The sequence below is a fragment of the Lithobates pipiens genome, unplaced genomic scaffold, assembly GCF_037356315.1.
Source record: "Lithobates pipiens isolate NorthernLeopardFrog02 unplaced genomic scaffold, aLitPip1_a1.2 Scaffold_10, whole genome shotgun sequence".
Lineage (NCBI taxonomy): Eukaryota > Metazoa > Chordata > Amphibia > Anura > Ranidae > Lithobates > Lithobates pipiens.
The window spans coordinates 161,311,287-161,326,896 of record NW_027507686.1 but is presented as its reverse complement, the minus strand read 5'-3'; the positions used below and the strand labels follow the sequence as shown (position 1 = coordinate 161,326,896).

Sequence of the window (15,610 nt, the reverse complement as noted above, 5' to 3'; positions counted from 1 at the left end):
TGGATGTGGGTTTCCTCGCATCCAATTCGCATAGCAGGAGATTGTGACCGGCTTTCTATGGAGCCGGTTCACACATCTCCGCAGTGGCTCCGGTGCAAATCGCACAGGAGTCCTGTGCATCTTTTGGTCCATTTCAGGTCTGAATTCAGCCCAAAATTCGGGCTGAAATCAGACCTGAAACAGTGAATAGAGACGCACTGGTCTCTTGCCGTAAGCCGCTGTATGCTCAATTGTGAACCCAGCCTAAAGCACTTCTTCTTTCAGCTGTCATTTTATAAAAAATTTGGTGCAACCTATGTACGTGTAATGTATGATAGTAATTTTCATCTCCATCTAGCGCCCAATGTGCACATTACTTAGGTCAGTGTTATCCCACTAGAGCAGAGATGTCCAAACCTCAGCCGTCCAGCTGTTGCGGAACTACACATCCCATGAGGCATTGTAAAACTCTGACATTCATTTAATCTGGCACAGGTAATGGGATACAGTTTTGTACCTTTCGCTGCTCTTTATTAAGCTTGGGAGATTATGTCTATTTCTAGGCATATAATAATTTACAATCTGTATAGTGTACTCCTATTTGGTGTCTTTATATTCATAAGCACTAGGGATATTGCAGTTTTAATTTAGCTTCCACTACAAACTGTTAATTAGGTCACATTTGACTGCAGGTAATGCAGAAAAATATTATTTTGGGGTTACCTGTATGTAATACAAAAAAAATAAAAAATTTGGGGTTGCTTGTACCACATTCAAAATAGAGAGACTAATAACAAAATTGTTTTTCTCCTGCAGGTTTTCAAGTAACTTTGCCTACTATGGGCTGAGCATGGATCTGAAGGACTTTGGGCTTGGTGTATTCCTAGCACAAGCGCTGTTTGGGGGTGTAGAAATGATTGCGAAGCTCATAGTGATGTTGGTGATGACGTTGGTGGGCAGACGAGTCATGCAGTTTGCTTCCCTGTTCATGGCTGGAGTATTGGTTGTATCTTACAGCGTCATGCCTCAAGGTGACCCACCTAAATTAAGTAAATCACGGATGTAAATAATAAAGAAAATATATTGGGATTTTGTCTTTTAAATAAAAAAAATAAGTTAAATATAGTGAATGCACTTAATTTCAAAGTTATTAAGCAGCAGTGTTGTATACGATAATTAATAATATCAAACAGCATAAAATAAGGTGATAATCATCATTTTCTAGTAAACACTATGCTCCTGCATCCTAAACTATCACTTTTAGTTGTTGTTGTCAATGGCTAACCTGTAGACAAAAACTGATTATACCAGAGATCTAGTAGTTCCAAGGTTGCACAGAGTAGCCAAAGACTGGAATATATGGTGGGCTGGAGGGTAGAAAAACATAATGCATAGGTGTGCACAGCTTATTGCATTAGAGTGTGCACCTCAAACACACACACACGTGTGTGTGTGTGTATATATATATATATATATATATATATATATATATATATATATATATATATATATATATATATGTATATATATATATATATATATATATATATATATATATATATATATATATACATATATATTTATAGCAGTAAATGGTGTCAGTAGTGTACGGTATTTTTAAATATTATAACTTTTTTACTATTTCATTATTTTTTTTACAATAATTTATTACCATTTTTTTCACAATTTTTTAGAAGCCTCATTTGGGGGTTTTGGTCTGATGTCTCACTTTTGAAACAGAGAAAGGGACTGGGGACAAAGATTCCCCGGTCCCTTATTCTGCAGCCAAGCAGCAGGGGAAATCTGCACAGCACAGCGTGATTAGGGTGTGTCCATGCACACCTGGCACACCCTGTGCGCACGTCTATGACATAATGTTATGGCAGAGTAGAACAGAATGCCCTGTGTACACCATACCTCAAACAACTTGAGCATGTTATGTTAATGGGGTTTTGCTACATGAAATATAATAGGCAATTCTGTTTGAGAACCTGTGAAGTCTTTGCACCCTTTGTAGCAATAAGTAAACCCTAATTCTGCCATATAGATGTAAATACCTTCACAGAACACCTAAAAATGCATAGGACAAACAGATCCCCAGCAATCAGCTCCAAAAGCCACACACTTCTCTAGTGACCACCTCCACACCATCATGCACTTCTCCGCTGATCAGTGTGACCACTACTGTACCAACATTCACCTTTCCACTGGCCATAACAGCACTGACACCTACTTCTCCACTGACCACTACTGTAGTTACAACACCTTATTCGAGGACTGCCACTGAACTGATGTGCACTTCTTCACAGAAGATCCACTACTCCACATATGCCGCGTACATACGCCGGACTTTCCGGCAGACTAGGGACGACGGAATCAGTCCGTCGGACATTTCGATCCTGTGTGGGCTAACTCGATTGTTTTTCATTTAAAAAATCTGACGGACCTAGAAATATAACATGTTTCAAATCTGTCCGATGGACTCAATTCCAATCTGGAAAACCGTTCGTCTGTATGCTGGTCCGACTAACCAAATATGATAAGGGAAGCTATTGGCTACTGGCTATTGAACTTCCTTTTTTATTCCTGTCTTATGTCATTCAAAACGAATGGACTTTTGAACAGACTTAGTCCGTTCGTGTGTGGGCAAGTCCGTTCCTTTGAAAGTCCGTTGGGAAGACTGTCGGACCTAGTCTGCCAGAAAGTCCGGTCGTGTGTATGCGGCATAAGACACACTTTTCCAATGACTGTACCAATGTATGCATTTCTTCACTGAACAACACGGTATCAATGTTTTCACTATTCCACTGAAAATCACTCCTCAACTACATAGTTACATAGTAGGTGAGGTTGAAAAAAAAGACACAAGTCCATCAAGTCCAACCCTTGAGTGTGATTATATGTCAGTATTACATAGTAAATATCTGTATGTTGTGGTCATTCAGGTGCTTACCTAATAGTTTCTTGAAAACGATCAATGCCCCCCGCTGAGACCACCGCTTGTGGAAGGGAATTTCACATCCTTGCCGCTCTTACAGTAAAGAACCCTCTATGTAGTTTAATGTTAAACCTAATTTCTTCTAATTTTAATGAGTGGCCAAGAGTCTTGTTAAACTCCCTTCTCCAAAAAAGTTTTATCCCTATTGTGGGGTCAACAGTATGGTATTTGTATATTGAAATCATATCCCCTCTCAAGCGTCTCTTCTCCAGAGAGAATAAGTTCAGTGTTCGCAACCTTTCTTCATAACTAATATACTCCAGACCCTTTATTAGCTTTTTTGCCCTTCTTTGTACTCGCTACATTTCCAGTACATCCTTCCTGAGGACTGGTGCTAATCACCAATGTACCAGTTCATACTCCTTCACTGATCACCACTGTAATGATGTGCACTTAATCACTGGCCACTACTCTACAAGCAGTCACTTCCCCACTAACTACCACTATGCCAATGTGCAATTCCCAATGACTACAAACACACTGCCCACTTCTCCACCAACTACCACTGTACTGACATACACTAGTCCACTGCCCACCACGGTGTCAACATGCACTTTACTAACCACTGTGAACCAACGCAATACTCCACTGATCACCACTGTGCTGATACACACTTATCCACTTACCACCACTGTCCCAACGTACGTGCCTCCACTGACCACCACTGTTTTTTACACATTACTTTACTGACCACTGTGAAACAGTGCAATACTCTGCTCACCATGACTGCCACCAGACACTTCCCCACTGACCACCATTGTTCCAGCAAAGTGTTTTGCCAACTGATACCTTACTGATACACTTCTCCACTGACACATCTCTTTTGATTGCTACCATAGTAATGTTGTACAAGCTGCTACATTATGTACATTATACTCCTCAGACTGCTGAACTCTGTGTTGAACATTTATACCACTACAAAGTTTTTTTTAGGTATTTTCTATTTAATCTTATTCAAAAAATGTCCACGTTTTTGCTGGTTTAGAAAAAAATAAAATAAAAAAACATGCTGCAGTATCGTCTGTCACTTGTAGTTCCAAGTTCCCAGACCAGGAAAAACAGAAGTTTTGGAGGGGAAACATTTTTCCTCTTGATACTTAAACACTTTCAAGCAAGCATCTTTCTGATTTAAAAAAAAATGAATTTACATTTTAATTACTTTCTACAGAAAGATGTGAGGCATATGTTAAATGTGATGACATCCCTGCTAAATTAAAATATCCTTCCTTCAGTATCTAGTCTTTAAATTATAAGCAAGTAGCAACAATCAGCTTTTATGTTCCTAATTCAAGTGGTAGAGTGAAGCAGATTTATTATTGCTTACTGTACATTAATAAAATAGCAAGAAGTATCTGTAAATTGTGTCAACCCTGAAGAGCAGACTGTTCATAATTATTATTATTTTTACTTGTAGATAAGAATCTGCTGTGTACAGCCCTGGCAGTGACGGGAAAAGCTTTCCTGGCATGTGCTATAACCTGCATGTATTTGTACACGGGAGAGCTGTATCCTACAGAAATAAGGTAAGGTTCCTGTGAGTTACCTTGTGTAGCTGAAAATGAATATGGGCAGAGGATAAATGCTAGAAGATTTTACATTCATTGTGTTTTGTGACCCACAGGCAAACTGGAATGGGTTTTAGTGCTATGAATGCTCGTCTGGGCTCTGCTGTTGCCTCTATTCTGCATCTAACAGGAGATTTCTCTTTTACAATACTTCCTATGCTGTTTGGAATCTCTCCTATTATTGCAGGCTTTTTCTCCTGCTTCCTAATGGAAACCAAAGATTCCCACTTACCTGACACTATTAATGAAGTGGAAAATAGGTGAGTTCTACTTTTCTCCCTTTGCTAATTATCTCACGCCCCCCTTAGCTTTGGGATTGAGTCCTTTTGTCAATCTCTTTTTTTCTGGGTAAGTGGCAAGCAACACATTCTTACCTTCACACAACTGTAAAAGATCATAAAGAATGGATTGGTACAGTATATTAAATCTGTATGTTTTCTAACACGACCACCAGTCATAGGGCTTAGAGTTGTTTGGACTGCCTTGTTGTTAGTTAGATCTCAAGCTCTGTACACACGATCAGATTATTTGCCGGGAAATGTTGGATGGTGGCGGAAAATCCGACCGTGTGTATGCTCCATAGGACAATTGTTGTCGGACTTTCCACCAACAAATGTTGGCTAGCATGTCTTCAAATTTTCCGCCAACAAATGTGTGTTGTCGGATTTTCCGAGCGTGTGTACACAAGTCAGTCGGACAAAAGTCAAAAATACAAGCACGCATACGCGGAAGCAGAAGCGGTCGGTCTTGTAAACTAGCGTTTGTAATGGAGAATTAACATTCGTGACGTGGCAAATTATGAAATCTCGAAATGCAGCCCACATTCTCTTCTTCTTTAATGGGATAATAATGAAGCTGCTTTGCTGGTGCTGCAGTTGCTGTAGATCTAAGGGGAGCATGCAAGGAAAATAAAAAAAACAGCATTTTAGCTTGCTCTTGATTGAATGATACAATCAGCAGAGCTTCCCCTCATTTCAGATCTTCCCCTCAGATTTACAAATCCACTAGTGCAAAGTGGATTTGCCTTTAGTAAATCAACCCCATAGCCAAGTATTTTTTATTGTGCATTAAAAAAAAAAAAATAGACATGCTATCTGCCAATAGAACTTAACCAAAAAGTGCATTCTATGCATCCAAAAATATAGCAAATATAACAAATCAAATCATTATTCAACCAAAAAATAATGATAATGTCAAAGCAATAACTCCAACGCCATTAATAAATGCATTATTGGTTATTCACTGCACTGCAAGTGCACTTGGAAGTAAAAGTAAAGTCGCTGTAGATCCGAGGGGGACATGCGAGGAAAATAAAAAACAGCATTTTAGCTTGCACATGATTGGATAATAAAATCAGCAGAGCTTCCACTCATATCAGATCTACCCCTTAGATTTAGAGCGACTGCACTTCCAAGTGCACTATCAAGTGTACTTGCAGTGCAAAGTGGATTTGCCTTTCGTAAATAATCCCCATTATCTCCTCCAATTCTGCAACATGTTTGGTTGACGAACAGCCATTCAGGAACGAACTGAAAAGCGATAAATTAAAATGTAAAAAAGAAAAGAGCAAATCAACACTCACCAAACTTCTACTAGCACGAAATTAGCAGAAGGAGCCCAAAGGGTGGCACTAAAGAGCCAACCACTTAGTATGTCTAGTACGTCAATACATTTGTAAATGTTGGCCAACATTTGTGTGACCGTGTGTATGCAAGACAAGTTTGAGCCAACATCCTTCACCTTCACACAAAATTCCATGGTTTTGTTGTGGGAAACTCCGATCATGTGTACGAGGCAAAAATGTGATAAAATTACAGATCTCCAAGCATTTATGATGGATGATGTGAAATATGAAGGTCAGTTAGGTACCAGTTTACAAATCTGAACTGGAAATATTGCAATAAATTGCATAAATAAGCAATCAGTACAGAGGACAGATTAATTAATCATAGCTACTACAAGAGGAACATAAAGGCTGCCATAGTTGACATGGTATCTGAAAATACTACTTGCTGGTTGTCATGCTGACCCTCTGTGAGTTACTGACCTGAAACCAATATGCATATAAGAACCTCTGACTAAACATTGACCTTCCTAACCTTGTTCTAGGTTGGTAAACAGATAGAATTTTAAGAAGGTCAGCAAGAGCAGTTCCCATATTTTAAATTCATGAGTGCTGACACACACTTAAAACTTGATTTATTTACCCAAGACAGTATATGGTTAGCGGGGGGGGGGGGCTATGGGAGAGGGTATATAGCATATGGTGTTAAAGCCAAGGGAGGGTTAAGCAAAGTGACTCTGTGCGGGTGTCTTTATACCATAGACTTAAATATCGGTGCAGTGCACTAAATTGAATCATACAATCAAAGAAAATAAATCAAATTGTTGAATCAAAACAAAAACGCATAAACGATCCAAGTGTTGGTGAGAGGGAAACAACCCTCTGGGAATAATCCAAAACAGAAGGAAAAAGGTGCACAGTGTTTGAAGCTATAAAAAATATAAAAAACAACAATGGAACAGTAATCCTAGTTAAAATTGTCCATTCAGCTGGTGCAACAACAAGTGGCGATTAGCCCAAAATCGCATGTAACAAGACAGTCGCCTGCAATGCTGGTGCTTAAAATATATGTGCACTATAAGGTAGAGATTTAAACAGTGATAATGGTGATGGTGGATATCTCCCACGTGGTCCTGTGTAATCAGAATATGGGTGTCCCCTTACCTTACTGCTGTAAGGTAACAGCATATGGTATATGTATCCTCAGGGTTCACGGTGGTCCTTATCCCTCGAGGTCCTATTCACGTGTCCCCGGGTCCTGGCGTCTCCTGCTTACTGTGCCGTATTGGGCTCTGTAAGTGGTCCCTCAGCGGTACTTCAGCGTGGGGGGGGGGGGAATTGGTGGTATACCTCGGCGGTTTTATGCAAGGGGTTAAACAGATAAGGAGGAAGGGAGCCCCATAGTATAGTATTTTTCAACAGTATTGAAATTTATTTATAAAAACAGCTTTGGTACTCACAAACAGACAGAGTTTTTGTATGGTGTATAAACGAGCCTCGAGCTCGATTGCGTCACTTCCGGTAGCGTCCCGACTAGTGTTCATCACGGTCACGTGACTTCATGATGAAGTCACGTGACCGTGATGAACACTAGTCGGGACGCTACCGGAAGTGACGCAATCGAGCTCGAGGCTCGTTTATACACCATACAAAAACTCTGTCTGTTTGTGAGTACCAAAGCTGTTTTTATAAATAAATTTCAATACTGTTGAAAAATACTATACTATGGGGCTCCCTTCCTCCTTATCTGTTTAACCCCTTGCATAAAACCGCCGAGGTATACCACCAATTCCCCCCCCCCACGCTGAAGTACCGCTGAGGGACCACTTACAGAGCCCAATACGGCACAGTAAGCAGGAGACGCCAGGACCCGGGGACACGTGAATAGGACCTCGAGGGATAAGGACCACCGTGAACCCTGAGGATACATATACCATATGCTGTTACCTTACAGCAGTAAGGTAAGGGGACACCCATATTCTGATTACACAGGACCACGTGGGAGATATCCACCATCACCATTATCACTGTTTAAATCTCTACCTTATAGTGCACATATATTTTAAGCACCAGCATTGCAGGCGACTGTCTTGTTACATGCGATTTTGGGCTAATCGCCACTTGTTGTTGCACCAGCTGAATGGACAATTTTAACTAGGATTACTGTTCCATTGTTGTTTTTTATATTTTTTATAGCTTCAAACACTGTGCACCTTTTTCCTTCTGTTTTGGATTATTCCCAGAGGGTTGTTTCCCTCTCACCAACACTTGGATCGTTTATGCGTTTTTGTTTTGATTCAACAATTTGATTTATTTTCTTTGATTGTATGATTCAATTTAGTGCACTGCACCGATATTTAAGTCTATGGTATAAAGACACCCACACAGAGTCACTTTGCTTAACCCTCCCTTGGCTTTAACACCATATGCGATTTCTTTAGTCACAAGGCAAGCATTACTTACATCTTTTGCCTTATCTAGCTAATGATTACTTTTGTACACTGTTACACATATACTTTGACTTAGCAGATTTTCTTTTCAGATCTATTTATTGTTCAGCATTAGCACTTTGTATGCGTTTTTCATCATTTTTAACAAATCGCATGGTGATTCACTTTATATATTTTTTATTTCGTCCACTATTTTATGTATAGTACTTTAGTCACTGAAACAAATACAGTAGTAGTTATTTTCACGGACCTTCTTTATATTCAGCACTGCCACTTTATGCAACTCTGCTACCTAAAAAATCGCATTGGGACCACTAGTCTTATTTATCATTAATTGTTTTTCTTATCCATTTGTCCACCACTCAAAATACTACTACGCATAGGAGTGAGGGTCCCTCACTATATATACATATATATATATTTTTAATATTTTTTATATACATATATTGTCTTTTCTTTTTCTACGTTCCATTTATTACCTGTAGTGGAGACGATATTACATTTATCTTCTAATCTTTTGAGTACCTATTGAATATATTAAACCTGTTCTAACTAGATTCTTCACCATAGTACCGCGCACCACTACCTTTTTACCTTTTGTCTTCTCCAATTGGGGTTCAAGTACCCCATTTCAGTGTGTGCAGCGGTGCAACAATTAGATTACTCTTTGATTAGGCGCAGGAATATTCTCTTTTATACTATGGGAGAGGGTATATGTTCACCATGGCTAAATGAATCATAAATCATAAATAAGTAGCACTGAATATAGGGGTGCCCAACCGTTTAATGAGCGAGGACCACTTAAGCGACTTGGTAACTGGTCGCTGGCCACAACGAGTGGAGCGGGCAGATGACAGGTCCATATCCAGAGCTGACACCGACACAGCCCACACTACTCTATGGGCCCTCTGATTCGATCTGCTTAGATGGAAGAGGATGGTTCTCCCCTTTTGTTTTTTTTAGCGGATCGGATTGGAGGTTGGTGGGTGTAAACGGCCACAAGCCAGTTTACATCTGTGGCTCCATAGAGGTGAATGGAGGGTCCGATTGGGCCGGACAGATCATGTCAAATGGGCCTAAGGCTGCTTTCACACTGATGTGCCGTGGTTTACACACCGAGGGTGCAGCGTAGTGCACCTGTGGCTTTCCTGCGGGTTAGCTGCACTTTGCCATAGACTTCTATTATATCCTGCAGGTGTGGTGCACTTTCTGAAAGCGCACCAAACCTGCGGGTAATAACAGAAGTCTAAGGCTCAGTGCAGATAACCTGCAGGTGTTCTGTGCTGCACCTGCGGATCAGTTTGAAAGCAGCCCAGTAACCACTGCAGAACAGATATGCCCATATATACACATATATAGTAATAAACGTACCTTTAATAACAGTTATCAATTGAGGTATCGCCGGCTGTTGCTGTACCAGCCCGAGCACATTTGGTATCACTCCGCCTGTGACAGGAGTTGGCGCTATACAGGAAGCATCGGTTTATGTGGCTCTGCTCTGCAGCCGCTTGAATCCTCTACTGACAGATTCATTCACAACACTGATGGTCTGGGATGGTGGTTCAGCAACTCATGATCTGGGCTTGCCAACCTGCCATTCCAGAGCAGGAGGTCGCAGGCCACATCAGATGGCTTTGCGGGCCACATGTGATCTTCTGGGGCTGGGCAAGGACTGCAGAGCAATGCTGGAAAAGAGGTGTTTATGAGGTGAAAAAAAGTGTGAACCTGGATGTATTACATATTTACAGAAACTTCTATTGAAATCTATGGGGCCAACAATGCCTAATTAAGCTAAAAAATAGCTCACATACTTCTTTGAGAGTAGTATTGTAGACCATGCAAGGGACTGAGTATTAAAATGTGAACACGCAATTACAAATTATGGGATTCTGCACGTTGAATGTAATCTAGTGTAAATAAACACACTACAAAATGCCAAGGTGTGAATAAAGGCTTATTGCTATTGGAGGTAGCAGTATTAAAGCCAAAACCCCCAAAAATATATATTGCAGCTTACAATCATGTGGTGGCTGCATCAGTTTTCTTAGTTTTTTTTCCTCTGTTTTCACTAGATGATCTGGCCAGTAACATACCTCCTGTATAACTGAGACACAACTCTTAAAGAATGAGCACAGGAGGCACAGCAGACAGCAACACTGTCAGTCGGGGGGGTTGGGTGGTGTTAGGTAGTTTAATGTTAAATGTATTAGCACACTAACAAATTTGAACTCAAACTCCAGTTCAAACTTTATCACCAGTTACAGAAAACAGTTCCTGCCAATGTTAACCACTTACAGACCACACCATTTTGCTGGTCAAAGACCAGACCACTTTTTGCGATTCGGCACTGCGTCGTTTTAACTGACAATTGCGCGGTCGTGCGACGTGGCTCCCAAACAAAATTGACGTCCTTTTTTTCCCACAAATAGAGCTTTCTTTTGGTGGTATTTGATCACCCCTGCGGTTTTTATTTTTTGCGCTAGAAAAAAAAATAGAGCGACAATTTTGAAAAAAACGCATTACTTTTTACTTTTTGTTATAATAAATATCCCCCAAAAATATATAAAGAAACATTTTTCTCCCTCAGTTTAGGCCGATACGTATTCTTCTACATATTTTTGGTAAAAAAAAACGCAATAAGCGATTATTGATTAGTTTGCGCAGAAGTCATAGCGTTTACAAAATAGGGATAGTTTTATGGCATTTTTATTAATAATTTTTTATTATTTTTTTTTACTAGTAATGGCGGCGATCAGCGATTTTTATTGTGACTGCGACATTATGGCGAACACATCGAACATTTTTGACACATTTTTGGGACCATTGTCAGTTATACAGCAATCACTTCTATATAAATGCAGTGATTCCTGTGTAAATGACACTGGCAGTGAAAGTGTTAACCAGTGGGTGGCAGTGTAGGGGTTAAGTGTTCCTAGGGGTGTGTTATTAACTGTGGGGGGTTGGGCTGTCATTTAGTGAACACTGATCTCTGCTCCAATCACATGGAGCAGAGATCAGCATCACTAGTTGCTAGGCAGAATGGAGAAATGCTTTTTACAACGGCACTTCTCCATTCAGCCGTCCCGTGACACGATCGCGGGTATGCCCGCGGCGTTCGAGTCCGCGGGACCCGCGACCGGACTCACGGGGGTCCCGACCGGCACGCGAGCACGCCGCCGGCGGCGTGCTCGCAATGGCAGGGCGGCATTGAAGATTGGACGTACCTGTACACCAATATGCCTACCCGTGCCATTCTGCTGACGTACATCGGCGTGCGCTGGTTGGGAACCGGTTAAAGAAGAAGTAAACATGGGGGTTTTATTCTACTTTTTTCTTACCTGCAGAGTGAAGGCATAATGTGCTAGTATGCATGGCAGTGTGACCCTGGCTGTGTGACTGGCCAAAGCTGCGTGACGTCACTCCTGCGATGCGTGCAGGAGCCGCCGGTCACAGCACAGGCTTCGGAAGAAACAGCACGGGCAGCAGTTTCTTCAAATTGCATGCGCCGATGACAAAATGGGTGCAGTAAACAATGAATATCTCCTAAACTACCCATGTTTAGGAGATATTTACAAGAATACAGGAAGATTTACTTGCCGACCGCCTTCCGCATATATACTGTAGCAATTTTTATTTTTGGTCCTTTGAATCCCTTCTCACGCTGCTATCCACAGTTGACACCAAAGACTGTGATTACCTGCGGTTATGTGCATATAGCTGCGCTACATAACACCTGGACGCATTCAATTCTATTTTTTCTATTCGCACCGAAGCGCATGTGACAAAATCACAGCTAAACGCTGTTTGTGAATGGGGCCATAGGAAAGTATTGTGTGCTTTTAGCTGTGGTAGAAAACTAGAAAATCCGCAGCTAAAAACACCATTCTATCCGTCCGTGTGAAAGGGGCCTAATCGAATGCAAATGTGAATATGTAAGATCTACATATCTACTTACCTTGTGCAATGTCAATACACAATCAAAAAGTAGTCAACTAATTGTTTCTATTGTTTTGATGATGATGCTGATGATGATTGCTGTTAATGTTAAAATTGGGCATGCGTGTAAATTTGGGACTTTGGGACTAAAGTTGGGAAGTTATTTACTAAAAGCAACACTTGAAAGTGCTCTTCGAAGTAAAGTCGCTGTAAAGCCGAGGTGGACATGCAAGGAAAATAAAAAACATCATATTTTTTTGCAGTGCACTTGTAGTGCAAAGTGGATTTGCCTTTCGTAAATAACCCCCAGTTTTTTATGTTTTCAACTGTGTTTCTTCTGTGTGGATAACCTGTGTATAATTAAACATACAACCTTTGTATAATTAAACATAGAGAGGATCTCCAAGTACAATGACTCTTGAAATTAGGTATTGTCCAATCAATGGGCTGTTAAATTATCTGGTTGTGCAATGATTTAAGTAGGTAGCATTGGGCAAGTACATTTTGGATAAAATCAATTTACAAGGATTTTGTAAATCTCTATATGATTTCTATAAAAGTAAATTGTATATAGTACCATAAGAGAAATTGCCTTGATATAAAGATTAGCGAGACTGGGGATCCTTTAACCACTTCCCACCCGGCCAATGCATATATACGGCCGGGTGGGAGCCGTCTACTCCTGATAGGACGTTCAGGAACGTCATTCAGGAGTAGCGGGATTGCGCGCGCGCCCGCGCAGCGGCGCGATCCCGATGTGCTCGTGTCACCCGGACACGGCACATCTCAGATCGGCAGGAGGGCTCTGTGATTGGCCCTCCTGATCACATGACGGCCGTGTCCAATCACGGCCGTCATGTGATGTAAACAAACAGCCGGTTGCTAGGCAATCGGCTCTCCTCTCCTCACACGGAAGTCACCGCTGAGGAGAGGAGAGCAGAACGCTGCAGCCGGCTGATGATCAGTGAGTATGGGCTGCTTTTTACAGCTTTTTACTCACTGATCATCAGTGTAGTGTAAACACACAACACACAACACAGTGCAAACACAGTCCCCACATATGTCCCCAAAACACACATGTCCCCAAAACATACATGTCCCCAAATAATAAAAACACATGTCCCTAATAATAAAAACATGTCCCCCACATATGTCCCACTAAAATCACATGTCCCAATGATTATCTGCACACATATGTACGTGATCACCTGCACACATATGTACATGATCATTTGCGTACATATGTCCGTGATCACACAAACCAATTATTATACACTTAACGGAATTTTTTTTACCAAAAACATGTAGCAGAATACATTTTGGCTTAAATTTATGACAAAATTTGATTTTATTGGATTTCTTTTCAAATAGAAAAAAGAAAATATTGTTTTTTTTCCAAATTTCCGCTATTTTTGCGCTTATATCGCAAAAAAAAAAAACGGAGTCGTGAATAAATAACACCAAAATAAAGCTCTATTTGTGCGAACAAAATGATAACCATTTCATTTGGGTACAGTGTAGCATGACCGCGCAATTGTCACTGAAAGCGCTAGAGCGCTGAAAGCTGAAAATTGGGCTGGGAAGGAAGGGGGTGAAAGTGCCCTGTATTGTAGTGGTTAATGGTTTTGCTATGGGGCCCTTTGTACAACATATATAAAAATAGGCAACTACCAATTTCTGATCAGATACGATTTTTTCTCCACAGGATTATAGGTAAATTATCAGATTCTGAAGAGTCGCTTTCTGAGGAGTTCACTTATCAGGTTCATTTAAAAGAAATTCCATGATGGCCAACACAGTATCCAGACGAGTCCTGACCTAGGATGTCTTCAAGAGTTATAGCTGTGGACAGGTTGTAACAGCGTCATGGAAATTTGGTCACCACGATGTTCTTAGCATATAGAAGAATCACCTGAGAGTTCTTTAAAGGTGCTTTGTGATGCTCCAATCATTTAATGGAGAACAGTGGGGGAGTTAAATATATGTTAAAAGAGTAGGTATTTACAGTGTTTTTTATTTCGTTTTTTCAATAGAGTATGTAAGAGAAGAGGAAATGTAACATTTCCATAGTATGAATGTCTGTAACTTTTCCTAGAATTTGGTAAAATATCCCAGAACTGTTCGGATCTGGTCACATTTCAGCATTTGATCCATGTTTACTATTAAGAATGTTTGCAGTGGGGGAATAATTTCAGGGTATGACCCAAGACATTGTGTATTCACATTCATCTTGTTAGAGAATAGAGAAAAGAGAAAGTCATATTAGATGTATTTTTTTCTTGTGGAATACTGTGTAGTTAATATATGAGCTCTTTTATATCCTGGCCAGTAGTATTGCTCAAACATGCCCATGTTTCATTCATGGGCAGGTCGCCTTAACAGGTGGAAAATTGGCAAAAATGCTAATCCCAAAACCAATTGGTTTTACCACAGTCAACACTGCTGGTAATACCACTGCCAATCCCGAGTGAAGGCAGTGACCAAATTCGGTCAATGATGTTATATGGGATTCCACACGGTAAAGATAAATTACCACAGCAGGAAATCTGTCATTTAGTGGCGGGTGTGCGGCATGTAGAGATCAGTGGGAGACAAGTTATTGTGACTGACATAAATTAACTCGTTGGATGCCATGTTTGATGTTGATTATTTTGCTGGATGCAGCATGGAATTACTTCTGGGGCATGAATAAACTTTATTTTAAAAGCCAGTAGGTACCGTATTTGTGTTTGTGTGTTGACTGATTAAAAGATTTTTAATTTGGAGTTTATGTGTTTTTTTAATTTTTAACTCTTTTTGAGAACAGCAAAAGGATTAGTCCCCCTGTATACATTCTCCTGAGAGAAGACAAATATTTGATCACCCCCTTATAATAAAGAGTCTTCCATATGAATCCCCAAGTCCCCCCCCCCCCCATTTTCCTATTACCCTCACCTTATTCTTTGGGCACACATAGGTGGGGAAGAGGCCATTGTCCCTCGGTATTGGGACAGGGATGCTCTACAAGGTGGGAGAGGCTTGCTGTTCCATCTTGCAAGGTAACCCTCCTCCCCAATGTTAGAAAGTTTGTGGCCTGGTACTAAAAGGCTGGGGGCACATGCTCACTGCTTTCCCTCTA

General features: G+C 40.6%; 1 protein-coding gene across 1 annotated transcript in view; it reads left to right on the top strand.

The window, feature by feature from the left end:
* LOC143935105 (solute carrier family 22 member 20-like) overlaps positions 1 to 15,448 on the top strand; it is a 31,029-nt gene extending 15,581 nt beyond the window's left edge. Inside the window, exons 7-10 of the mRNA XM_077458739.1 lie at positions 796 to 1,010; positions 4,392 to 4,500; positions 4,599 to 4,802; positions 14,198 to 15,448. Of these exons, the coding sequence (XP_077314865.1) occupies positions 796 to 1,010; positions 4,392 to 4,500; positions 4,599 to 4,802; positions 14,198 to 14,279 (610 nt within the window). The 3' untranslated portion in view covers positions 14,280 to 15,448. The remainder of the gene's footprint in view (positions 1 to 795; positions 1,011 to 4,391; positions 4,501 to 4,598; positions 4,803 to 14,197) is intronic.
* The last annotated feature ends 162 nt before the right edge of the window (positions 15,449 to 15,610 follow it).